Genomic DNA, 25,391 nt, shown 5'->3' with positions numbered 1-25,391 from the left:
CCGCACTCTTGGATCACTCGGTGGCCTTCTTCAAGTCACTTCCTCGTATCTTCCTTGTGCTTTGGTTTTCTCATGTGAAAAATAAGGGTCGTAATAGTACCTACCTCAGAGCATTGTGCTGAGGTTTAAATGTTTAATGCACATAAAACACTGGAATAGGGCTGGGTTAGCAGTTATTATTAGTTGTTATTGCTGCTGCTGTTTTTATGGACATAGGCATTTTAAGGCAAGTGACTTTCAGAAAAGGTGCTGGTGTTTTAATATTTTCCCCTGGGAATCTAGGAGATCCCATTGGCCGTTCAACCCCTTCTTATCACCGAGTGTTACCATTTTTTAAAGCTTTTCTAATTGAATGTATGAACAAAGTTCTTTTTGGCTGGCCTGGGAAGGGGAGGGGGGTGGGACTATAGTCTCTTCTGTTATCTTCCTGAACTTTAAATTGTTTTCTCTAAGAAATGGCTTATATTGCCTTTTAGTTCCCTTTTATGGAGTTGTCCTTTAAAACTGGAATTTCACCTGCTTTTCAGTATGTGATTCCCCACCCCCCCAAATTCATCACTTAGCCCATAGCGACTCTCCGAACGTCATTCCTTTGGCTTCTTTTTCAGGTACTGATGTTCATTTGAGCCCCTTCTGTCTGCCAGGCCCTGTGCCAGGGGCACAGGCGCCTCAGAGGAGTAAGTTCCGGTCTCGGTATGAGAGAGACTCAGCCTGGGAGAGGTGGCAGGCGGCACGGGGGCGGCTGGCATCAGAGCTGCAACGTGTGTACCACCGTGCCATCCACCTGTGGAGCGGGGTGGGAGTGGGGTGGGCAAAGCCTTAGGAGAAGCTCTCAGATTGTCAGTGGGATTGATTTGTAAACATAATGCAACTCTTCTGCCTGAGGAAACTTGCTCTATAGAATCCCAAACTTGAAGGAAAAGTTTTGTTTTGTTTTGTTTTTACTTTATGAAATAATTCATCATAGCAGTTTAAAAAAAATTTTGTTCTTTCTATACATTTAAAATATGTAGTTTGAAAAAAAATTGTGAAACCTTTCTGAAGCACTGACTTCGGGCAGGTTTCTTGACCTCTTCAGGTCTCAGGGCAGGTGTTCTCCCGTTTGGCTCTCCCGTCTGGCTTCCTGAGCTCTGCCGTGTGAAGGGATGTCAGCAACCATTATGGACAGTCAGGTGATTGGTAGCTAACGGCGTGAATAAGCTGTGCTGCCGACTCAAATACTGCAGAGAAAAGGAGCTGGAACTTTCCTGTGGGGCGCTCAGACTTAGCCTTGTCTGGGCCACTTCACTCTTCTGCATAGAGGTGTTCTCATCCCCAACAGTGCGTTGGAGTTTTCTTCCTCCTTTTTGTAGGAACACCCCATTTCTGGGCAGTCTTCTTGATTATGGCATGAAAGTGTGATTATATGCCTAGATGGAAAGGCAGGACTGCCACCCTCTCTCCCTTCCTCCACCCTTCCCCCTTTCTGCTGCTTAATCAGAAAAGGGTCCCTTGGCTCTTTTTCCAAGCCACCGAGTTTGAATTGACCTTTGTTGCCAGTAAGAACGTGGGGAAGCACTTTCTGGTTCCTGCTAAAGTTACCTGACGGCGGAAGGTGTGCATCTGATAATTATAACTCTAGTGCTTCCAAGGCCTGAGCCATTGAGCTAAGAGCAGTAATCCTGATCTTATCAGTAGGGTTTTGTAGTCCAACAGTGTTGCTTCTAACAGTATCTGTTTTACTTCCTGGGGCTCCCCTCTCCTTTCAGGATTCTCCTATAATCCTGCCCATTACCCCTTTGTGCATGTCTCATTACCTCTTGGGATCAGTTAAAACTGGTGGGAGACCAGAGGTGTTTTTTCTTTTCTTCTTCTTGAGATCTGGGAATTGGACATTTAACATTACAGCATTATCCACTTGTCCAGTAGTAGACAGTCACAAGTGTTAGGGGTAATACCTTCAGAGACACAGGCATAGCAAAGAAAAGGTAGTTCATGTGTTGCTTATTTTAAAAAAAAAAACAGTACTAACAACAGCAGTATTCAGCTGGAATACTTTTGTTACACTTTATATTTCAAAGTTACCAGCTGATATCCTTGAGCTTGGGATCAGCCCTTTGAAGTCTACCCATGGAGCTGACTATGAGGTTCAAGGCCCAGGAATTTGCCCAGATCTGAACGGTGGGTGGGATTCATAATCTATCAGATTATAGAGTAGACAGAAAGGAAACACATTACTGTTGTGTTGCTTTCAGAGAACACTCAAGAATCTCTGTAAAGCTGTAGTGTGTGTGATGGCGTTCTAAGGACAGGACAGCTTCTTAGAGGTTTCAGAATATGGGGAGCTCAAGTGAAGAGCTAGTAACTTAGCCTCTGTGCTTTAAACCTGAAGGAAAGGGTTAACTCTTGCCTTGGGGAAGAGTGAGGAATGGGGACTAAAATTGCTTTGGACATCTGAGCTGTGCTTTAATAAGATATTCCAGGTGGTCAAGGAGTAATCCTAAAATAGCCTAGATACTTAATTGCTTTTAAAGTCAGGCGCTTCTGTCTCTGGGGAGGCACAGCTCTAAGGAATGCAGCGCTGGCTCCTAAGGTCTTAGAGGCGTGGTCTGGTTGGGGTTTTTTTTTTTTCCCTTCTTCTTCCAAATCCCCAGTGAAAAAGCCCAAGGTACCTTTCTTGGGTCAGGAGACGCTGGTTAAATGTCTCTTCTCACTGGAAGTTTGGCAATAAACATTGGGCTCCTGCTGCTGCCAGCTGCTATAGCCTGGCTTCATCCAGGGCTGTGGGATTGTTCTCGCCACCTGTAACACACCCCCAGAGACAGTGGGCTGTTTTCATTAGTGCTCCAAGGCGTCCTGCTTGATCCCCTGCCCAGCGTCGCTCCATTTTCATTGGAACTGACTTTTCTGATGTTAAGATTCAGATTCATCCTTCTTGTCCTGTTTCACCCCCTCCGTCCAGATCTAGTTGATTCTCTGACTTGGCTGCTCTTAGGACAGTCATTTCTCCCCGGTTCCACTGCTCTCCCCACCCCCAACCCAGATTCTCAGTGTGGCCGGCCCCAGTGCTGGCTTTTCCTCTCAAATCTTCACTGCTGTTTACAAAAGTAATGTATTGACCTTGTGAATCATTACCGAGAAACATTAAAAATACATTTTATTAAGTGAAGAGTCATATTGCTATCTTACCTGAAATACTAAATATTGTGATTGTATCAGTTCATTAGTCTATAATTTTAGTGCAGTCTGAATTTTCTTTGTTGCGGGGATGGGTGGGGAGGAGAAGCAAGTGTTGGGTCATGACAGATGATTCAGATGTTAATCTAGAGAAAATAAACAGTTTTTAAAATCATCTCTCTCTCTCACCATTAGATTCTAACATCCAATAAGTCAGAGGTTCTTATCTATCTTGTTCTCTTCCCCTTAGAAGCTTTCACAGTATCTCGTATATCCTGGTGATCCAATGTTAGTATGTGAATGAATAAAATGAAAAAATTGGAAAAAAGTGAAAATCTCCCATAATTCCAGTCTAATTAGGTGCCTACAGACATTTGTATGTGTATATCATGCATTTTCCAACAAAAATGGATCATTAAAATCAGCTAAAGCACTGATTTAATCATCTGTTTTTCTGTTCAGAAAACATCCACGGCCTCCCTGCTCTTCACATTTCAGAGCTTAAATTTCCTTCTGGTATTCAAGGCATCTCACAGCCTCTTTCCACCTTAGCTATTCAGACTTGCATCCTCCCTGCCAAAACATGCCTGTTTATCCCCCACTCCACGCTCACTGAGACCGTAAACCTCTCAGCCTTTTTTCTGGGCCAGCTTCACCTCCACCTCTGAGCACCTCCTTTCTCCCAGCTCCCTGGCACTTTGTGTTTTGGTACTTTGGCTTGCTCTGCCTATTAAATGCTGTGTGTGTTCAGCTTGTTCTTCCAGCTTTGTGGTAGAACTCCAGTGTGGGAACCACTTTGGGGGAAGTGGTGATTCTCCTCAGCAGCCTGCACAGCTCTCTTAAATGAGGCAGGTGCTCAGAAAAGCAGCGCTGAGTGAATGTTGTGGGTTCTTTGCTTCTCCCAGGGGCCCCATCTCACGTTGGATTCCACACCATGACATAGCAGACAGACAGTCCTCTGAGGACAGGAAGCAGCCCACCTCCTGAGAAGGCCCGCTCCATTCCTGGGCCGTTCTGATTGTTGGAAAAGTCTTTCTTGTAATCAACCTGAAATCTTCTCTCGGTTAACTTCTGGTTAACTTCTGCTCGGTGACTCTAGTTCTGCCCTCTGGGGCTTTAGAGGGAAAAGGAAAAAAAAAAGACAAGCCCGCTTCCTCTTCCACAAGGCAGCCTTTTCGATTTTCAAGGATGATGAATACATTGCCCCTTCCAGGGTTGAAGTGTTGAGGAGGCAGTATTTAAATTTTGAGTGGCAGTTAGGTTAGACTTTGATCGGTTATTTTTTTTCGGCCTTTTATGAGCAGGTTGGGAGCGCTAGGTGCCATATTCTTTCAGCCCCCTCAGAGCACTCACCGGCTTGTCTCTCTCCCCTTCTGTCTCTCCTGAGGGGAAGGTGGGCAGCTCCTCCTAGCCAGGATGTTCTGTTTGGAAGGTAGTGGTAAAAGGTGAGCTGTTCTTATTCTGGTGCCCTCAGTAGTCCCAGATAAGTCCCCTGGGCAAGACTTGTGTGAGGGCTGGTTTTCTGTTTGGCTGCACCTGCCAGATGAAACCAATGAGAAGAATCAAGGAGTAAAAGAATCTCCCGTTGACAGAGCCGCCCAAGGCCAAGCAAGACCTGGCATTTGTAGGCGTTCTGCGTACAGAGAACATTATTCTTCATTTCGTCCCTCCATCCCTCCCTGCGGTCCCACCCAGAACACTTTCGACTGTTCTTTGCACCCACGAGGCAGTGTGGTGGTGTGCCAGAGAGACAGGCAGACCTGGGCTTCGATGCTGATGCTGCCACTGAGAAGCTCTGGGACTGCAGGCAAGGTGACTGGCTTGCTCGGTTAGCCATTGTTTTCCCATCTGCAAATAACCCCCTCTCCATTGTGGAATTAGGGAGAAATTGCTTGGTTAGCTCTGGGTCCGGCCCCGGTTACACAGAAGATGTGCGGACACTAGCTTCCTGCTCTGCTTTCTTCTTTCTACAGCTTTCTTTCACAACCAATTTTGAGAGATTTATAGGCAAAACACTCTGTGGCCTCCCTGGGGGAAATGAGCTGAATGTGGGTATGGTAGGGAAAGCTAGCCTTAGGTGGGTATTTGGGAACAAACTGTCAGTTTCCTGTGAGTTCCTGGTGAGATCAAAGCCGGTAAAGTGAGCCCTCAAGTAGGGGAGGCTGAGAAGGTCGTAAATGGCAGCGAGCGGCCACTCTGGCTACTGTTGCTTCCGCACGTCTCTGGGCTGTTGAATCCTGGCTGCCTGCTGCCCATAGGGAACAAAGCCTCTTCCCCGGCTGCTCGACTGCATGTGGCAACCTTCAACTGAAATGGTTTACTTGGGGACCCCTCTTGATCTTTATTGAGCTGACTCTTCGGGGGTATGTTTTCTCCATATGTGCTTCTACCATTCCCTGTGTTCCTCCTCCACTAGCTGCTGTCAGCCACATGCTACATTCAAGAAATTCAATCATTTCCGAGCTGAAAACTTCCCAGCAGCCACACGCACACCTCCTGTACCTAAACTTGAAGTGCACAAACGAGCTGTGTTTTGCAGCCGTTGAACAGAGTTAAGAACCAAGAAAATAACTTCTGAAGCCTGTAATCCTCCTAATGAAAGGAGGAACGGAAGACAGGAGCTGTGGGGTTGGAGGCTCCATGGAGGAGCCCCTCCCTGTCTCTCAGCAGATGAGTCAGGGCTTTTTACGTGCTGGGGGCCAGGGATACCCTGACACGATGCTTACAAACTGGGCACAGGCAGGGGCACAGTAACCAGGCGACACCGCCCAGAGAACGACACTGTGGGCAGAGGCTTCCCAGAGCAAACAGCCAGACCATGAAGGACAGGCAGAGTGTAGGAATTACCCTCACCTCAGCCAGAAAATCCTGTGAATCAAGATGGAAGTTTTAACTCTCAAGACAGAGTAATGCAGAGAGAGTGGACGTGTCCCTATCAGCCCCAACTGAATATTTTCAATTATATAATGGTCCAATTTTGCCTTGGACAAAAGAAAACACCTCCACGCCCAGGCAGCTCTTTTCGTGTGTTTCCTTTAAACACTAATGGACATTCCTATCTGAGGAATGGGTCAAACTGGGGGATTGCTCATAAGAATGTAGTATCCTGTTTCCGCCCGGTTCTGACAAGCCTCCTTGTCCTCTCTGGTCACCATCCTAGTGCATTTCAGGGTAAAATCACAGCTCAAAGCCGAGCGGTTCTTGGTGGGCCGCGACTAGTCCACAGTCTGGCCGTCCCGGTGCTTGGACTGTCCTGTGACTCGGGCAGAGCTGGGGAAGACTGGCAATCAGGACACCTCCGTCCTGCAAGGCCTTCTCCCCTGTTCCCAGAGCCGAGCCCTCACACTCAGGTGTTTATTTTCACACGTAGTCACACCACCGGTGGCACCAGCGCTGGCATGCTTGTTTTCACACTCCCTTCCTGCTGCGGAAAGCCCTGTCTGAGATTCTGGGCTGTGGATTCCTTCCTCCCTACCCGGCTGATTGTTAAATAGCTTCTGACTGAGCATTCAGAGCGCCTCGAGGTTACTGTGATTAGCAAAAAAAGAAACTGTTTTTCCCTCTCTCTCGGTGACTGATAGAGAAAGAATCCTCCTGTGAGCAAAATCAGCTTCAGATCTCTAGCTAGAGAGTTGGGAATTGAGCTGCCACGGTAAACAGCTGACATAACAGAAGCAGCAATGATCCCCCATTAAATGTCTTTCAGCTGATAGGGGCTCCCGGGATAATTGACTTTCCAGCAGGAATTACTGGCTCAAACGAAATCACTGGGCATTAGGGCGACCTGCTGCAGCCTTTGAAAGGGGACCGTAACTCTGTCTGGTTTTGCTGACCTGACAGGCATAATTCATCTTGATTATTCATTGTGCTAGTTGCCACCAGATGACACCAGGTTTCTGTTGACTGTAATTACAGCATGGGTTTTAGCTTTTTTTTTTGAAACAGTGTTCCACTTGGTTGTTGGCCTCTCTGAGCTGAAGGTGCTGTAGGAAGGTTTCTACAGCGTCTGCCTGGGGAGATGATGTGAGCACAGCCAGATAGCATTTCCTGAGCACTTCCTTACACACGTCTTTCAGTAGATAAGCAGGGAAACAATTTGATGGAGCCTGTTTCATGTCAGCTGACAGGGTGTCACTTCTTCTTGGTTATCCTTAACCTGGTGTGTGGTAAATCGCTGCTCTCACAAAGTGGGCCTACAGCTCAGCCCACTCCCCAGCCCGAGACGTCCCTCCCCAGCCACTTACACACCCCAGCCAGCTGGCTGGCACACGTGTGCTTGTGCATGTGGGCACTTTTGGCCCTGGGGGAGGGGAGAGACAGTGATGGTCTCAGTGTGTCCAGTGCCATCCCTGGGTCCTTCATTGACAGGTGGGATGAGGTGAACAGGCAGCTTCTGCTCTGACATTTCATCCTCTCCACTAGCAGAGGGCCTTTCGGACTCTCCTGTGTGGTATACGTGTCTGTATATTTTTTTGAAGAGGTGCTTAATTGGTTCAAATAATCAGTTAATGCCTTTTAACAATGAAGATAGTTGATCAGATATTCACTGGAGCCTTAAAATTGTCAGGCAGTGTGTTGTGTGCTACAGGTACAAAGATGAAGACACTTTGCTTTCAAGGAGCTTACAGTATGTGGGGATGACAAATAATTCCAAAATAATATGTCAGACTCTAAGCTCAAGATGAACAGAGAGTGCTTCCAGAGAACTTGTGCATCCGGGTGTGAAGGGAAGGCCCCCGCTAGAAGATGATGCCTGATTTGAGAAAGAAGAGTTATTCAACTGAATAAAAGCAGGAAGCAGATTTCAAGAACATAAACAAAAGCATATTTGCCATTTCCTCCCAATCAGTTGAATGGTGTTGGTTTGACCTAATCAATTAAATTAGGATTAGGTTTTCATTACTTCTCTAATGAAAATGAACTTCACCCTAATGGAACAGTCTCTCTGTATCTTGGGAGTAATCTCAGGCCCCCAGGGCCCTCATATCACTAGGCAGTTCTGATCACTAGAGTTAGGGCTTCTGGTGGTGAGGCTTGGCTGAGAGACCACAAGATTTTCGAGATCTTCATCTTTTCCCTTTGACCCTTTATCTTCCGCTTAAGTGTTGTGCGCGAGGCCAGGCTAGGTATCTTCACAACATACAGTATAATTTACAGGCACACCATAAAACATACAAACACATGCCACACTGAACCTGCAGAAGAATGGTTCACCTCAGAACGATGGCTTCCAGAACATCAACTAGAGATGAGCCAGTTCTCAAAGCTAGGCCTTTGTGTCCCCTCTTCCAGGGTTATCCAGTGTAAGTAACACCTGCTCACCTCCAGCAAATGAAGACGATTCTTCCACCTGACTCCCTCTGGTTTTGGAACCATAATTGAAAGCACAAAACCGAGATGTCCCTTTTAGCGGGGCAGAGGCGGTTACTCAAGCGGTCGGTCTTTCATTGTGAGCCAGGAGAACACAGTTGCTCAGGGTCCCCCTCTGCACCCTAAAAGACTGCCTTGCCCCCTCACTCCCTGCCTACTGCCTTCTGACCTCTTGCTTCGTTCCCCTTTAGAATGGTGGTTTGGCCTGGAGTGATGATGCAGATGGAGGCCGGGGAAGAGAGATCTCTCGTGATTTTGCCAAGGTCTGTAATGTTTCCTTCGTAATAACAGAAGGGGCCGTTCTGCAGTGGGTTATTGTATCTGCTCCCCAAGGAATGAGGATAGCAGTGGCCTGTGAGTCTCATCTGTAGTCATTCAGATGGTTGTGTATCGCTGTTGTAAGACTTCCTACATAAGATGGAATTTATTTTCACTGTTGTGTATTTTTGTTTTTTTCTTTTTTCTGGTGGGTTCGGGATTGCAGCTGTATGAACTGGACAGTGACCCGGAGAGGAAAGAGTTCCTGGATGACCTCTTCGTCTTTATGCAGAAGAGGGGTGAGTGTGCCCCCTACTCATCATTTCAGTTCACTGAATATTTACTGAGTGCCCACTGTGTGCAGGTCACTCTTAGCCATCCTCCCTGTGGAGGGCCAGCATCTTAGCCCAGGAGGACAGGAGCCATTTATTGCCAGTTGGTCCCATACTTAGCTGGATAATTGACAGTCAGGTTGAAGAGGGCAGAGAGGGCCTGGGTAGAAAATGAATGGAATGATCATCCAAATTCGGTCCTGCTTTATTCTTGTCACTGTTCTGATTAACTGGTCTCTGGAGTCATTTCAAATTCAAATACACTTTTTTTCTTAGCCTTATAGTAAGTAGTCCTGGATATCACTTAAAACTCGTATATGGGGCTTCCTGCTGGTGCATCTGGCTTAATAGAGACTTAGAATGGCCAATGAAAAAATGGAGGCCCTCCAGGATGTGTTGGGAGGATTCTGAAATGATCCACAAGAAGGAAAAGCTAACTCTTTTTTCCTTATCCATGGGCTCTTTGATTTTTGCACCCCCTGGTTTGGTTGGGGTGCTCCTGCAGTTTAAGTGTAGGGCACATGGACATCCGCTTTATGGTGCTTTAGCGCGTCTGGTCTTTCTCTCCTTCTCATTCTCCTGCACCCACCCGCCCCCAACCATCTCCACTTGGGACCATGGCATGTTTCAGTCTTGAGCCCACAGTGACTCAACTTCCTGGCTTTGTATTCAGTCACAGCAATGGGTTCACCAGCTGGCAACCCTCAGGAAGCATGGTCAGAACCCCAGCGTCTCTAGGAGATAATTCTCGGCAACCTGAGTAGCGGCATCTTCTTCATCCTCAGGACAAAGCCTTAGGGGAGCTGCTCCTGCCAGCATGTTCCCTGGGACCCTGCCTGATCGTGTAGCCCTTGGTTTCTGTGTCAGCTCCTTTATTGACACCTGGGAATGAAGTCGTCCTCTTTATTGTAGGTGGGGCTGTAATGACGGCCTCCAGCAATGAAAGATCCTGAGTTAACTCCTCTTTTTCCCTCTCTCCCTCTCCATCTCCCCACCAACCTCATCCCTGTTTCTCTCCCCCTCCTTCCAAAGCCTCATTGCCTTCTTAGTAGTGTGCCTATTACTGCCGGTTTGCTTACAAAGGCAATCGAAAGTTTTGAGTCTGGGTTTCCCCTCATCACCAAGCCTATCAAAGCAGTCTAAGCAGCTCTAATTAGTTTACTCCTCCAACTGTTATCTGGAGCTGCATGTGTCAGTAAAAAACAAGAATATAATCCCGAAAGATAATGTGACTGGCAGCAATGAAACTCCCTGGTTGCCCTGAGAAAGAGAAATCCACTTAATACTTTGGTCTCCCCTTCCAATTACCTTTTAATTATTTACAAGCTCCACAAGCCCAGCTGGTGCAAACCCAGGAGCTGATCTGGTCTCAGAGGGGCTGCTATAGCAATACAGATTTTAATCAGCAGTGTGGCTCCACTGCTTTCGATCCTGCTTTATTGCTTTTCTCCCTTCCCGGAAGGATTTTTAAAGGAAAATGGAAGTTATATCAGCCTAGCCAAGAGTGAAGATCCATAATTGTGTGTTTACTGCTCTGTGTCCCCAGTAGATGAGGCTCTCCTTGAGGACAGCCGCTTTTTCATTTCTCCACGTCCCCAGTGCCAGCACAGGGCCAGACCTGGGGGCAGCGACTGGGAGGAGCCCCGCTCAGGACACATTTCCTGTCGGAACAGTCCTGTTGGTTTTCCTAACTCAGCTGCCCTGGTGGGGGGGGGGAGGGGGGCGGGGAGCCTCTCCTCCCCCACCCCACCCCCAATTAGCTGCCTGTGATTGGAGGTCAGCAGTACGGAGGGATGTATGCTGAGTGTCCTGCTATTGCATAGCACTGGGGCTGCCAGACTGCATCTAGTCTATTCCAGAGTGAACCCAAAGCAGAAGTGACTCTCTTTGATCCTGTCTGTTTACAGTTATTCAGGCCCTGAGTAAATCTTTTTTCTTTCTTCAGCACTTAGGTTCGGTATTTCACTGTTTGCTGGTGTCAACAACAGAAGGGAAACAGTCGAGTCCATTTTGGTGCTTGTTAATTACTCTAGTATAAGGTTCCTCAGCCTCAGCATATTGATTTTGGGGACTGGATAGTCCTTTGTGGGGTGCTCCTCCCCAGTCTTGATAACCAAAAATGTCTGCAGATATTATAAATGTCCCCGGGGGGACAAAAGTGTCCCCCTGTTTAGAACCACTGCCATAAAAGGGTAGGAAAGAAGTTGAAGATCAAAAATTTCCTCTGCAGAGAAACTCTTCAGGGAAATCATCTTAGCTCCACTCAGAGAGCAATATCTGAGGGTGGCAGGGCCTGTGTCTGGCAATGGGAGGAACTTCCCACCTGTAGCTGAGGGCCAGACGAGTGGGTGCTGGTCCCCATCCAAGGCTGGAGTGTAGGGACCCGAGAGTTGCTGTAGCTCCAACATGGAAAGAGTGGAGGCAGAAATGCAGTGGTGTATATGTGGTCTAGACAGGACTGGAAGAACCCTTGTCTGGCCTAGATGAATCAGGTGGCATCAGATTGTGAAGAGCTGTGTTTGGCCAAGAAGGTAGCACTGCAGTCTGTGACATAGCCGAGTTATTGAAGGGAACACCCGGGAGTGTCACCAGAGCTTCCTGCTTTCAGGAAGCTTGCTGTGGCAAGCAGTGTGTAGTTGGGCTGAAGAAGGAAGACTGAGGCAAGGAGACTGTGGAGGTTAGGTTGTTCCCTTTAAAATCACAGTGATCTCCCTGCTGGAAGACTCATGTCTGATGGCCTAAATTTAGAATGAGTGGTTCAAGGGGACTGGGAGCAGTTTGCGCTTCTAACCACATGAAGCTTGCTGTCTTTCCTCTTTGCAGAATGGTGAGACCAAGGGCCCCTAGACATTTGTGACTTATTTGTCATTCCCACATTGGAATCTGGGGCACTCAGGAGCCCACTCTTAGCTGGCTGGGTGCAAGGAAGAGACTCACAGACCTTGGCAGTGGGTCAGCAGCTCATCCTCCAGAGCTAAGATCAAGGATAAGCAGTTGATTTCAGAGGAGCCCCGGAAAGCAGCCAGAGTCTGAAAGGCCCAGTGATGCTCACCTGGGCCGTGAGTGGGCTGGGCAGCTTTGACACAGAAGCTACACCACAGAGGAAGTGGACCGGGCTCCAGAGGAGGTGGCACCCAGCCTGTAGCCCCGAATGACTGCAGCTGCAGGTGATAAAACGGCTGTGCAGTGGGAGAGGGGCCTGGCCGTATCTGCTGCTTTGTGCTGGGGCTCTCCGGCTTGTTAACATGTTTGGGTGAATTGACTGCAGCAGATGGGCCTTTCAGCTTGAGGCACCTTGGTTTCTAGGCCAGACCGGGTGACATGCACCCTCGTGACCCCTCCCTCCCACCCCCAGCAGTGAAACCTGCCCCAAAAGGCACTTGAGAAGAGGCCAAGGCAGTGCCCAGTGGGCTCCTGTGTCCTGCCGGCCTCGGAACGGCTGCTGCAGCCTGTGGGAGGCCTGCGGATGAGGCAGGTGAAGCTGGGGCCAGCATCCATCCTGAGCAAATCCTTCCTCTTCCGGGGGCCACAGTTTCCTTATCTCTAAAAAGAGAAGGTTTCGGTTACAGTCAATCTGGAAGTTTCTTCCAAGTTCTCTGTTATGTGTTATGTGTCCGTGGTTGTGTCTGTTGAGCTGTGAGCAAGCAATGAGCCACCCTCAATAACCAAAATAGAAGAAAAGCCCCTTGAGCAGTTTTCTATTAAAATAGTTGTGTTAAAAGCTACACCAGGGAGCCCCACCCCCCGCCAAACCAAATGCTTCATTCCCTTCCTTGCAGGATCATGTGTTTCTTCTTTTGCTGAGTGAAGCCAAACTGAACTAAACAAGTTTCTTTTGCTTGTGCTTCCCACACAGACGTTTCTGTAGAAAGATGGGTTAGACTTCAGAACTCTGATGCCCCCTTTTCCTCACCTTTTGCTGTGTGTACATGGCAGATGTGTGTGTGTGTGTGTGTGTGTGTGTGTGTGTGTAAAACACATGCACCTTTTTTGGTATAAAAAAAAGCCAAACATTTGTAAACAAAATTCTTTGACTAATTTAACTCACTGTGGGTGATTTCTGAGGTGTTATTTATTCCCTGGTAGATTTTCCAGGGGGTACTATGGGCAAGGGGGGCAGGTGCTGATTTGGAAGTCTCATAAGCAAAGGCTTATGAACATTCTTCCCTCATCACTGAGAAAGAAGAGCTCGTTCTCTTGTTCCCCAGGCAGTGAAGCAGAAGTATGATTTCATCAAAGAGGAGGAAGATGATTTCGCTGTTAATTTTATTATTGTTACCCTGTGTACTTTACAGAACCCTTTCAACCCATTATCTGATATGCTGTTCCCCATAGCTCCACCTCTGTGGGGTAGAGAGAGCAAAGATAATCACAGTAGCAGTGGAGAACCAGCCCCCGGGTTAAATGACCCCCCTGCGGCCACAGAGCCGCTTTAGCATGTGGTTTCCTCATCCCCAGGCCGGGATTCTTTCTCTCACTCTCACTACCCTGGAGAAACTTGGCCCCTAGCACCAGCAGCTCCATAACTTTCCACTGGGGCAGTGGACAAGCCTCTGCTCTCCTTCAGCCTTCTAAGCCCCACAGGGACTGTGGCCCACCTGCACAGGTCAGGGCCCGGGAGGGTCTGACAGCATCTAGCTGATAAACATAGGGCACAGGTCTTCATGCAAGAAGAGTGTTCATCTCAGAGTAAGACAGCCTGTCTCTCAGGGAAGGGCAGATTTGACGGGTCACAGTGGCACAGAGGCTGCCGTCTGTCAAGGCAGGATTAGGGAGCCACCGGAAAAGCCCTAACAGTAGCATCATGGGTCCCCTAACCAAGTGCCCACAAGCGAGGATCTCTCCTCCAGCCCCTGTCCCAGCTTGGCACACCAGACAGAGGACCTGCTTGGTCACATGGAAGACAAGTTGTGTTAGGACTTCATCGGAGAACTGGCCTCCCTCCCCCTCCAGTTCTGTTCAAGGCTGCACACTGACCTTGGTTTTCCCAAATGGATTGTTGGATCTGTTTTTGATGTGTATATACAAAGAATTTACTGTGGGAAAAGGGCTTGGTCTGCCTCAAAGTGCAATTTGAGTGTTTTTCCTTCTGTTGTGTGCTTATCTATCCATCTCAGGCAAGGAAATGTTCGTGACATATATTGCTTTGCCTCTTGGTGGAGGGAGTTCCTCATATATTCTTTGTACCTTGCATTAAATGGTCTGTGCCATGGACACTCTTCCTGATAGACTAAAATATGTTTGTCTTTGACAGATAAAATAGGCTTTGGGGCTTCATTTTCCAACTTTATCCCCAAATGAAAGTCCAGAATACAAATCTTTGTCTCAGGATTAATCCTTTGTTTTAGGCCAGATCTTTTTCTCTCCCCAGGTGGTAGCTGATGTTCTAGTACTAGGGTTCCCCTCCCACTTTTTTTTTTTGCTCTACCGGAGCGTCATTGCTACGTGTGGGCTCGCTCTCGTCACGGCAAGCAGGGGCTGCCCTGTAATTGCAGTCCACTGGCTGCTTATTAGGATGGCTTCTCTTGTTGCGGAGCACACGCTTTAGGGCATACAGGCTTCCGTAGCTGAGGCTCTCAGGTTCTAGAGCACCAGCATTAGTCGTGGCACACGGCGTAGCTGCCCCAAGGCATGTGGAGTCTTCCTGGACCAGGGATTGAACCTGTGTCCCCTGCTTTGCAAAGTGGATTCTTAACCATTGGACCACCAGGGAAGCCCCATGTCCCCCCTTTTAAATACCTTATTACTAACCAGTTATCCATGATAATAGGAAGAGATCACTGGTTTTTGAAAGGCGTGATTAATTTGAATAGCTGATTATTATCTTTAAATTCAGCCTCTTCCCCTTCAAAATCATTTATTGGTACTTTTAGCACTTGGTAAAATTGGGTTGAAGGCTTCCCTGATAACTCAGTTGGTAAAGAATCTGCCTGCAATGCAAGAGACCGCGGTTCGATTCCTGGGTCAGGAAGATCCACTGGAGAAGGGATAGGCTACCCACTTCAGTATTCTTGGGTTTCCCCTGTGGCTCAACTGGTAAAGAATCTGCCTGCAATGTGGGAAACCTGGGTTCAATCTCTGGGTTGGGAAGATCCCCTGCAGAAGGGAAGGGTACCCACTAGCCTGGAGAATTCCATGGACTGATAGTTTGGCCTCCTTTGTTCCAAAGTGAGCCAGTATTCAGTAGACCATCCAAGGATCGGTGTAGGGAAAGTCTGAAGCGAGAGTTTGACCCGCTTACACTGTGGGAACATCTACTGGGTCTTGAGAGGCTAGAGGCACAGTTGGGCAATGGAAGCTCAGACATCCATGCACTGCTCAGGGAGAATGGCCTTGAGTTGTTGGGCCTCTCCCCAGTCACCCCTCCACCCTTCTCCTGGACAACTCAGGCCGGTCTGTTGATCAGCAGCAGGCAAAGCAAAGACCTGACGGTCCACCTCCTTCTAACTCCTTAGTTTTCTTCTCTGAGCGTGGTTTTTATGGGAGGAAACAGCACCACCATAGCCCTAATTTTATTACCAGCCATAGTAGAGTACAAGACTGCATGTGCTAGTAAAGCACTTGGTCTGAGCTCGAGTATCAAGAAGGGTAATGGGTCTGAAGTTAGCCTCTCAGGTTGTGGTGCCTCCAGAACTCCATTCATTGCTGGTGGGACTATAAATGGGCATCACTACTGGAAATCTGTTCAGTGGTGTTTACTAAAGCTAAATGAATGCCAACCCTGTTACCCAGCAGTTAAACCTCCAGGTGTATCCCCAATGGAAATGAAAGCTCTGGTTCACTAAAAGACACATGCAAGAGTATTCATAGCAACACCATTCATTATAGGCAAAAACGGGAAAGAACTGAAACGTCCGTCAGTAGTAAAATGGACAATTAAATGGTGACATAGTCCTCTAGTGCAGTGAATCCCACACAGCAGTAACAAAGAATGAATTGCTGTGTACCCAGCTGGGATGGCTCTCACAGGCCTAATGTGTAACGCAAGAAGCCATTCACGGAAAACTGTATATACTGCATTCTTCGGTTTGTGTAAAGTTCAAGAAAATCACCTATAGTGATACAGGATAATGGTTACCTCTGAGTGGGGTGGGCAGTGGGTATTGATTGGGAAGGATAATGGAAGAGTTTTCTGGAGTGCTGGAAATGTTCTGTATTTTGCTATGAGCAATGGATAGTGGGGTGTACACAGCAGAAAAGATCTGGTGGGCGGTATCCTTAAGCTACTCATCTGGGCTCTAGGCACTAGAGCCCAGTCAGTCAGGGCTCCTCAGTGAGAGCTCGTGGTAGAGGGCTGAAGGGTGCGTGTAGGCCCAGTCCAGTATCGGGATATCTGCGCATCCTCGCTCCACCCTGACTTCTGGAACAGTCAGCTCCACACACATGGCACACCACCACTCCCTGCTGCCTAGTGTCTCAGTGGGAAGTATTTTCTACATTAGCGAGTCACAGGGAAAATACCACCAGTCATTCCCCTACTTGTAGAGCTGGGCAGGAATTAATATGCAGAGGAGTAAGCAGGAGGCTTGCCTGCCTCTCTGCGTTCCTGCTTAAATGAGGACTTAGCTCCTCAAGGCTCCCAGCTCTCTTGATGTGCTGTGGAAATGATTAATGATCTTGTTCAGTCAGGAAAGGCAGCGAGGGTCCTGGGCAGGGCCACGCCCTGGGTCCTGGGCACTCACCCCTGACCAGTAGGCAGGAAGGCAGCCATGTGCTTTCTGTCCTGGGTCCCTGCCCCCGATTGCTTCTGGTCATCCCTGGAACGTGCCCACTCTCTGTGGTGGGGAGGAAGTGGTCCTCTCCTCACATGCCCACCATGCTCGAGGAGCCCATCTCCCCGCTCTGCACTCGTCCCTGCTCTGTGTGTCTCCAGTCCCGGTGCCGGGGAGGAGGCCAAGGACCAGGAGCAGGCTTTGTTTGGCTCCATTTGCACTGAGGGCCCTGGACAGCAGCACTAGGGCCGGCGCCCAGCCCAGCCCGCCGGGTAAAGCCCCCGGAGCCCCCAGCGGCGTCCCTGGTCCCAGCCTTATAAAAGCCTTTTCCGCATCTCCCTCGGGCTGCTTCAGGCTCCCTGGCTGAAATCTGATAAGGGGCCTCTTTGTTGGAACTGTCAGTCTCCTTTATTGAGGAGGGAACTGGAGACCAGCGGCATTTCTTGGGGTACAGATAAGGCCCTGGATTGCTGTCAGAGGGACCATGATTAATTACCCTCAATCCAAGCTCCTGCTTTGATAGCAGTGACTGACAGCCCACAGGGTTTCCCGCAACGTGCTCCCGCCCACTCTGGGAGGTGTAACGGGGGGCGGGCATTCGGCCCCCTGCAGGGCCAATGCTGGTGACCCACGGAGAGGGCTCTGCACTGGCTGCTGGCCTCCTTCCTGGCTCTCTGCAGGTTGCTTTGGCTTTTATTGTGGACTGAGGCCTGCTGTCTCTCAGGTGAAGAGGCTCTTTAGAGTAAGATGTAATCCAGCCCACAGGGTGGGCCAGAAGCTCCCCCACTTCCCCCCAAGGCTAGGGGAAGAGGCATTGCTTATGAACTTGAACTTCGAGTTTTTATTCCTAGACTCATAGGACTTTAGAGCTGGAAGTCATCTAGTCCAAATTCCCTGCTTCAGCCAGACAGGGAAACTGAGGCCTGAATATGTCAATCCCCCATCCCCACCCCCCAGTATGATGTTCTTGATTTTTTTTCGCCTTGTTCAGGGAGGGAAACTCAGCTAAAAGGTCTTCTCCCCCCTCTTTCGTAGTTGAGTCTCCTTGGGACACAGAAGATGGCTCCTAGGCCCACTAAGCACAGGGCAGACCACAGAGCCAGACTAGCCTGAGGACCCTGCTTCTGTCTTAGTTGTCGAAAGAATCAAAACCAGGGCAGGTTTTATGTCCGGACTGGCTGCTTAATGTGAGAAAGCCAGGATGGCATCTAAAGTTGGCTTGCAGGATATGGTCAGCTTTGTTTCTGGTGGGACTGAGGGGCCCACCTGCTCTGGACGCTACTTTTAGGGGTTTTGTGGAGGGCCATCCATGAGGAGGAAAACGCCTGTTCCTCTTACCTACTGATTCCTGGAACTGGGGTGCCTGGCCAGGCAGTAGGGGCCCCGCTGAGAGAAATCATGACCCCTGCCCGCCCAGAGTGGGGCTGGGTGGCAGAATAGCCCTGGTGTAGGGGAGAGGTCACTCTGGGGACTCAGAATGCCACCTTGCTCCTAACTCATCTTCTCAGGTCCTGTATCTGCCCGTTTCCCATGCCCCTGAGCAACTCCAGCCTAACGCAGTCAGTTGCTATGTGACTATAAAGAGGGGAATTTTTAATGACTTTTCACATCTATAATGTTGTTGTCTTTGAAAGAAGTCATCTCAAATGACTAGACATTTAGTCCAGTGACTGCTCTGAGGGAATCTATAATTCCTCCCTGGGGAGCTGCCTTCAGAGGCAGTTTGAGCCACACGAGGAAATCTGTCATGCTGTATGGCCACACCTCATCTTCACACAAAATCAGTACAAACCGCCTGCTCACTTCGTCCTATTTTCCTGGCTTGTTTCCTTGAATGACTTTCTAAAAGTAAAACACACTCTATATTTGAAGATCTACCACCTTGGAGAGAATCAAATGAAAATAGTATAAACCCAGAAAGCTATTCACAAGTGGAGTTCCAAAGTCATGTGTTAGCTGGCTCTCCAAGGACACACTTCTGAAGGACGGCACACCCTCAAGCCCAGCTTGGTGGTCACTCACTCGGCCATGCCTGTTCTGTGTATATCTCAGACCCAGCCACCTTCCCCTCTTAACACTTGTCTCCCCTTCTCTATGGCCCCACTGAAAGACTTCATGGTTTCTTTACCTTCTCAAAACCCCCAGCTCTCCATGCATTCCTGTGCTGCCGGTCCTCGTATTGCAGGGCTCAGACGCCAAGGGCTGAACCACTAGAGTCCTCACTTCCCTGGTCTGTTTAATAAAGGTCGTGACACTCGCGAACCTGCCAGTATCGAGAAGAGCCAGTGACTTCTGTTCAGGGCTGTCAGCATTAGGCACTGAGAGCCAGTGACAGACCCAGGCGGGCACACCACCGACAGGAGGAACATGCGTTTAATATTCCCCGTCGGGTTGGCACAGAGCTGGTTGCTTTGACTCTGAGAAGCACGTTGTTTGTTTAATCTGCGTGGTAGTTTCGCTTATTAAATTTTATAATATTCAAGACATGATGAAGGGAAAAACAGTCCCTGCTTTCATGGAGCTTACAATCCTCCTGGGATACCAGATGAGCATAAGTGAAATATGTGTAATTATTTGTGGAACTTGTAGTGGTTATAATAGAAATTCGGAGAGGAAAGAAATATATTCGAACCAAGGTAGTTAGAAAATTGTTCCTGGAGAGAGTGAACATTGAAGGCCCGTATAAGGAGGATTTGAGCACATCATTTTAGAGTTGATGAAGAGGAAGAATAAAACCCAAAAAATAGAGGAGAAAGAATTTGGGTTGTGGGGTGATGGTGAGAAGACCCAGCTGATTGAGTGAGAGTAAGTTATTGGAATGTGTTTGAAACACATCATACATAATCTTCTAAGTGGGGGCTTCCCTGGTAGCTTAGATGGTAAAGAAGATGCCTGCAATTCAGGAGACCAGGGTTCAATCCCTGGGTTGGGAAGATCCCCTCGGGGAGGGAATGCAACCCACTTTAGTATTCTTGCCTGGAGAATTCCATGGACAGAGGAGCCTGGTGAGCTACAGTCAGTGGGGTCGCAAAGAGTCAGACACAAGTGAGCAAATAACACACATACAATCTTCTAAGGAGTGTTCGGGAACCTGAGTCATGATATTGAACATGTGAGGTGGGCTGGGTCGGCAATAAGAGTCATTGTGGGTTTTTTAAACTAGGAAGTGAGTAATGGGGTGAAAGTGGTGTTTTCATCAGATTGTCTGGCAGTAGCATGCAGGTTGAACATGTGGATTCAGGGCTGCTAGGGTCTCTAATGGGGAGCCAGTGAGGGCCTGGCCCAGGGTGATGGCTGTAGTGAGCAAGTGAGCTTTGAAAGGTGCCTCAGAGGAGGAATCGGTGAGCCTCCAGACAACCTAAAGGTGGGGGAGAGAGAAGAGGAGCAGTCTCCCTCTGAGGTTCCTGCCCAAGACCTCTCAGAGCGATGGTGTTGCTGAATGAAGAGGCAAGGATGGGAAAAGGGAGCTCGCCTAGGGGATGAAGGGGAGAGTGTGAACATCAGACCTGGAAGTGAATGGGTCACGTGTAAAGATGTTCCGGAAGCTTCTGGAAGTGACAGCTTCAGGGTCCTGTGGGAGGGAACCTTGGAAGTGGTCCTCCAGACTCTCAAGGCAAGGCCGTGAAGGCTCGGGCAGACCAGGTATAGAGGAAGGAGACCTTAGCCCTGTTCTGCTGGGAGACCGATTTTGTTGCGTGAGACCTCTGTGCTTATGATGGGAATGAAGTCTGCTGTACAGAACAGCACAGGGAGAAGTTAACCAGCGTGTGCGCTGTTGTGTCTTAGGAGCATGCCGGCAGTCCTCTGACATTTTACCAGTGATCCTTTGGATTTAACTCCGTGGCCTTTGTCAGGACAAAGGTCTTCAAGGCCTCTAGCTCCCTCCTACACTGAGGAAGGAGGCCTGGGACCACCATAGCAGTGCCACGTGTTTGCGCTCACACTGCTTCTCCCTCATAATCGTGGGACCCTTCACTCCACTCTGGCTTGAATTACCCTGTAAAAAGAGCGAGGGCAGTGTGCGAGGACTGAGATGAAAATGCCATTCCTTGAGGGGAAAGAAGCAGGAGGAGCTGAAACAAACAGCCCTTCTCTAATCAAGCTGGCCTGACGTCCACCAGGCAGTCAGTGAGACTGCAGCAGGCTGGAGTGGGGGTGGGGGGAGTCTGGCAGCAGGGGCGGGGGGGTGGGCAAGGCAGAGGAGGAGCAGCCGGTGTACAGTAAAAGGACTTGCCATCAAAAGGCAACAAGTCTCATACGGTGCCCCGGACGGTGACCCTTCCCGCTGGAATTCTCCCCTCTGACCTCCAGATCATTAATCCCGGGGCTGCCAAATGACAGTCATCCATCACGCCTCCTGACGAGCATCCCGGCTGCCCAAGAAAGGATCCTGGCCGCGCCCTCCCTGCCGTCCCCGGGTGCTCATTAGTGGGCCTTCCTGCTCCGGGCCAGGTTTCCTAATCAAGTCCCTGACTCCTGTCACTTCCCTTCGGGGCCAGGGGGCGGAAGCAGCTCTGACCCTCCCTCTTTCAGAGGCCAGGGAGGGGGTGGAGTGATTAGTGGGGAGAGAACTGTTGAGTGGCTTTTCATCCCCTTGGAGACCTGTGTGCCCAGCAGCTCCTTTGACATGGTGGGGACACAGGAGACAAAAAAAAGACCCATTTCTCTATCCTGCAGCAGGAGAAGAGATAAGGAGAAAACAAGGCAGGATGAAAATAAAGCACGGTTATAAACGGCGCTGAGAGCTGCAGAAGAGAAGCCCAGGAGCTGTCCATGTGGACAGTGGGACAGGCCCTCCCCTATGCAGGGGTCAGGAAAGAGTTAGTTCACTGGGGGGGCAGCCGAATGACTTCTAAAGGCTCTAGAGGACTGAGTTGCCAAATCATTCAGTTCAGTTCAGTCGCTCAGTCATGTCCAACTCTTTGCGACCCCATGAACCACAGCACGCAAGGCCTCCCTGTCCATCACCAGCTCCCAGAGTTCACTCAGACTCACGTCCATCGAGTTGGTGATGCCATCCAACCATCTTATCCTCTGTCATCCCCTTCTCCTCCTGCCCTCAATCTTTCACAGCATCTGGGTCTTTTCAAATGAGTCAGCTCTTCGCATCAGGTGGCCAAAGTATTGGAGTTTCAGCTTCAACATTAGTCCTTCCAATGAACACCCAGGACTGATCTCCAAATCATTAGGAGTCATATTGCTAGCAAAAAATCAACTCTTTGAAGTCATGCAGTCTGGCTCTCTTGTTTACAGCAGGGAGCAGACCCAGAGAGGTCATGTGCTTTACCCAAGGCCACGCAGCCTGTGAGTCGGACCTGTCTCTCTGTTCTTCCTGAGGAGACCTGGCAGCTAGTCTGATAGATTCCAGGCTTTAGGAGTTTGACTCAGATTACACTTCTGAGCATATTTGTGAACATATTTCCAACTCAGCAAAAGGTGGCCATGCACAGATGTCTTCTTTCTCTGCCTGAAAATGACCTAGCCCTGTGTTTCTCTCCTTGCACCATCGCAGGGACCCCCATCAACCGAATCCCCATCATGGCCAAGCAGATCCTGGACCTGTACATGCTGTATAAGCTGGTGACGGAGAAGGGGGGCCTGGTGGAGATCATCAACAAGAAGATCTGGAGAGAGATCACCAAAGGCTTGAACCTGCCCACGTCCATCACCAGCGCCGCCTTCACCCTGAGGACCCAGTGAGTGGCCCGCGCCCTGCAGAAAGGCAGCTGAGGCCTGCAAGAGGGAATTAACCTTGAGGCAAGGAAGGAAGGAAATTCCACCGTGTAGTGAGCAAGACGGGCGGAATGCCTGAAAGAGCCAGGAGCTTTCTGAGATGAATCCCTCAGTCACCTCAGTAAACCGAGAGTGCCTTTTCTCAGGCGTGTCCTGTGTCTGTTGCTTCACCTTTCCATTTTGTTTCATTTCATTCATTCCATTTCACCGGCAACCCCACCAAGTAGGTTTTGTCCCTGTTTTCCAGATGACAAGAACTAAGTCTCAGAGCCTAGATTGTTTGGTCAGGGCCGTATCAGCTAGTAAGCAGGCTGAGGTTCATACCTGGACTTCTGTCTCTGCAGTCCACAGTCTTTCCAAGACATCTTCTCCTACACTGTACCCCCACTCCAAGCCTGGCCCTTTATACCTGACATTCAGCTTACCCAGAGGAAAGCAGGCAGGCCTCCACTGGGATTGGTGACCTGTTTTTGTACCCATTTGAGTTAATTATAAGGGTGGCAGGAGCAGGGGGAGCATTGAAGAAGGGGGTCCAGAAGCGAATCTGTTCTTTGGGAACTCGGGATGTTGCTCTGTGAAGAAGAGAGAAGGATCAGCTGTGTGTGGCTTGGGTGGCTTGTTAAGGCCTTGCTGAAAAGTAGAAGGGTTTTATCCAGTGAAACAGTTCCTGCAGAAGTTGGGAACAGAGCGACAGCCAGCAGAGCCATCTTTCTCCCAGGGTTCTTAGGTAGAGAACTGCTTTCTTGGGGCATCTCACATGAAGCGGGACGGCACTTCTAGGCCTACACACAATGGGAAGAGTTGTGCCTGTCTGAACAGCTGACTCAGAACGGTTAGGAGATCAAGGAGCCAGAAAGACATTGCAAAACATGGCATTTCCCCTTTCTCCCAGGGCACTGGAAAGGTGCCACGTGGACACAGAACATTAGTGATGATAGCCGTTTCCCTGATGAGCCATGACTCCAGTTCCAGCCGCACTTAGCCCTGGGTGCGGTTAGGGAGCCTGGGCTGGGGTGTCCCGCCATCCTGAGGGTTCCTCTTCCACCAAGTTCTCCAGGTTGTGCTCCTTCGTCCTGGAGGACAGAGCCTGCCCCACAGAGGCCCCTTGCAGAGGATCATCAGCTTACACTGGGCGGTCCTGGCACTGCATTTTGGGTGATCCTTCCTTCCTTCCTTCCCTCCATCCAGGTATATGAAATATCTCTATGCCTACGAGTGCGAGAAGAAAGCCTTGAGCTCCCCTGCCGAGCTGCAGGCGGCCATTGACGGCAACAGGAGGGAGGGCCGGCGGCCCAGCTACAGTTCCTCCCTCTTTGGCTACTCACCCACCACCGCTGCCGGGGCCCCTGCCCTCCTCTCCCCACCCAAGATCCGCTTCCCCATCCTTGGGCTGGGCTCCAGTGGTGGCACCAGTGCCAGCGGCCCTCGACTATCCCCGGCAGCTCCTCTCAGGAAAGGTCCGCAGGGCTCCTGGGGGAGAAGGGGCACCAAGCTCCCCGGGTCCAAGACGCAGGCGGGAGGGCGGGTTGTGGGCTGCGTCCAGCTCTGGTGCCTTTGTCAGGTGATGGAGTCCCGGTGACCACCGTGCCCGTGCCAAATCGCCTGGCTGTGCCTGTGACTTTGGCTGGCCAGCAGGCCAGTACCCGGACGGCCACGCTGGAGCAGCTGCGGGAGCGGCTGGAATCAGGGGAGCCTCCTGAGAAGAAGGTGTCCAGGCTGTCAGAGGAGGAGCAGCGCCTGGTGCAGCAGGCTTTCCAGCGCAACTTGTTCAACATGGCACGGCAGCTGCCCATGAAGATCAGGATCAATGGCAGGGGTGAGCAGCAGCCTGTGCGCGAGGCCCCGGCTCCATTCAGGGCGGGTTCACGTCCGGGGACTAGGGTGGGGGCCCTCCAGGTGCTGCCCCAGCCCTCTCACCCAATCCGCAGAAGGATCTAGAGACCAGGGAGTCACCTGGGGGTTCAGTGGCCACGGAGACCTCAGTTCACCAAGCTGAGGTCATTTTCGAGGGTGCCTGCAGTTCCTCAGGCGTGCCCTGTTCTGTAGCAAAAAGGAAAAGCAGTTGTTCAAGGAGGAGGAGCCGGAGACCTTCAGGGCCAGTTGCGGGGTCTTCCCTGTCCACTCCTGCTTTTTGATCTGTCTCAGTTAAAGGGCTTGCCCTTAGCCCCCACTGCCCCACCACCTGGAAGAAAGACTGCGCCCCACTCCCGAGGCCCAGCAAGGGGCCAGGGCTGCCTCAGGCCGGCAGCCAGTGGCCCTCAGGAGGGAAGGGAGGAGGAAATACAAGTTTGGCAGCATAATTGACATCTGTCCCTTGCCCTCCACATTTTTCAGATGCCCCACCTTCTCATCCCTACAGCCACACACCCCACACCCCTCATTCCTGTTTCTCCCCTTTCCCCCTCACACATTTCTTTGCCATTCTTGACTCTCTTCAGAACAAACATGAGCAGGCTTGTGTTGGGGGAAAATCAGGTGTGAAGGGAGCTGTGCGTATTCCCAGGCAGCCCCTTCCTGTCCCACTCTCCCCTGGCGGGGAGCCCAAGGAAACGAGATGGTGGCCCAGAGCAGGGCTCTGCCCTGTTCCCTGCTCAGGCCAGCTGCCCCTGGTCGTGCACAAGCCAGAAGCTAATAGATGAAGCAGCTCATCTGGAAGAATTCTTGGCTCTCAACATCAGGAACGGACAGAGTCTCAGGTGGGCCGGGCAGAGGCCTCGTGTGCCAGTGCCTGCCACCTTCCATAGACTGTGGATGGCTCAGATGGAGAGGGAGTGACAGGGACTGGATAGGCAGACCCCATCCTTGAAGACACCCCAGTCTAATTAAGGGG

General features: G+C 50.0%; 1 protein-coding gene and 1 long non-coding RNA gene across 6 annotated transcripts in view; one reads left to right on the top strand and one right to left on the bottom strand.

The window, feature by feature from the left end:
- The window catches only part of ARID3B (AT-rich interaction domain 3B), a 48,481-nt gene that overhangs the window by 19,167 nt on the left and 3,923 nt on the right, over positions 1-25,391 (top strand). For all 3 annotated transcript variants that reach the window (XM_055555479.1, XM_055555478.1, XM_055555477.1), the window contains 5 exons: positions 8,718-8,789; positions 9,011-9,083; positions 22,341-22,524; positions 23,750-24,018; positions 24,123-24,377. In XM_055555479.1, coding sequence (XP_055411454.1) covers positions 8,718-8,789; positions 9,011-9,083; positions 22,341-22,524; positions 23,750-24,018; positions 24,123-24,377 — 853 coding nt within the window. The remainder of the gene's footprint in view (positions 1-8,717; positions 8,790-9,010; positions 9,084-22,340; positions 22,525-23,749; positions 24,019-24,122; positions 24,378-25,391) is intronic.
- On the bottom strand, positions 1,290-4,914 carry LOC129633642 (uncharacterized). 3 transcript variants are annotated; one of them, XR_008705195.1, is made up of 4 exons: positions 4,137-4,914; positions 3,169-3,302; positions 1,797-2,781; positions 1,290-1,377 (listed from the first exon to the last, which is right to left on the bottom strand). It is a non-coding gene; the product is annotated as an uncharacterized LOC129633642 (long non-coding RNA). The 3 variants fall into 3 exon arrangements; XR_008705194.1 differs by lacking the exon at positions 1,290-1,377 and having other exon boundaries at positions 1,552-2,781; XR_008705196.1 differs by lacking the exon at positions 1,290-1,377 and having other exon boundaries at positions 1,552-2,781; positions 4,510-4,914.

Source organism: Bubalus kerabau, chromosome 19 (genome assembly GCF_029407905.1).
Source record: "Bubalus kerabau isolate K-KA32 ecotype Philippines breed swamp buffalo chromosome 19, PCC_UOA_SB_1v2, whole genome shotgun sequence".
NCBI lineage: Eukaryota > Metazoa > Chordata > Mammalia > Artiodactyla > Bovidae > Bubalus > Bubalus kerabau.
This window is presented reverse-complemented; position numbering and strand designations above follow the sequence as displayed.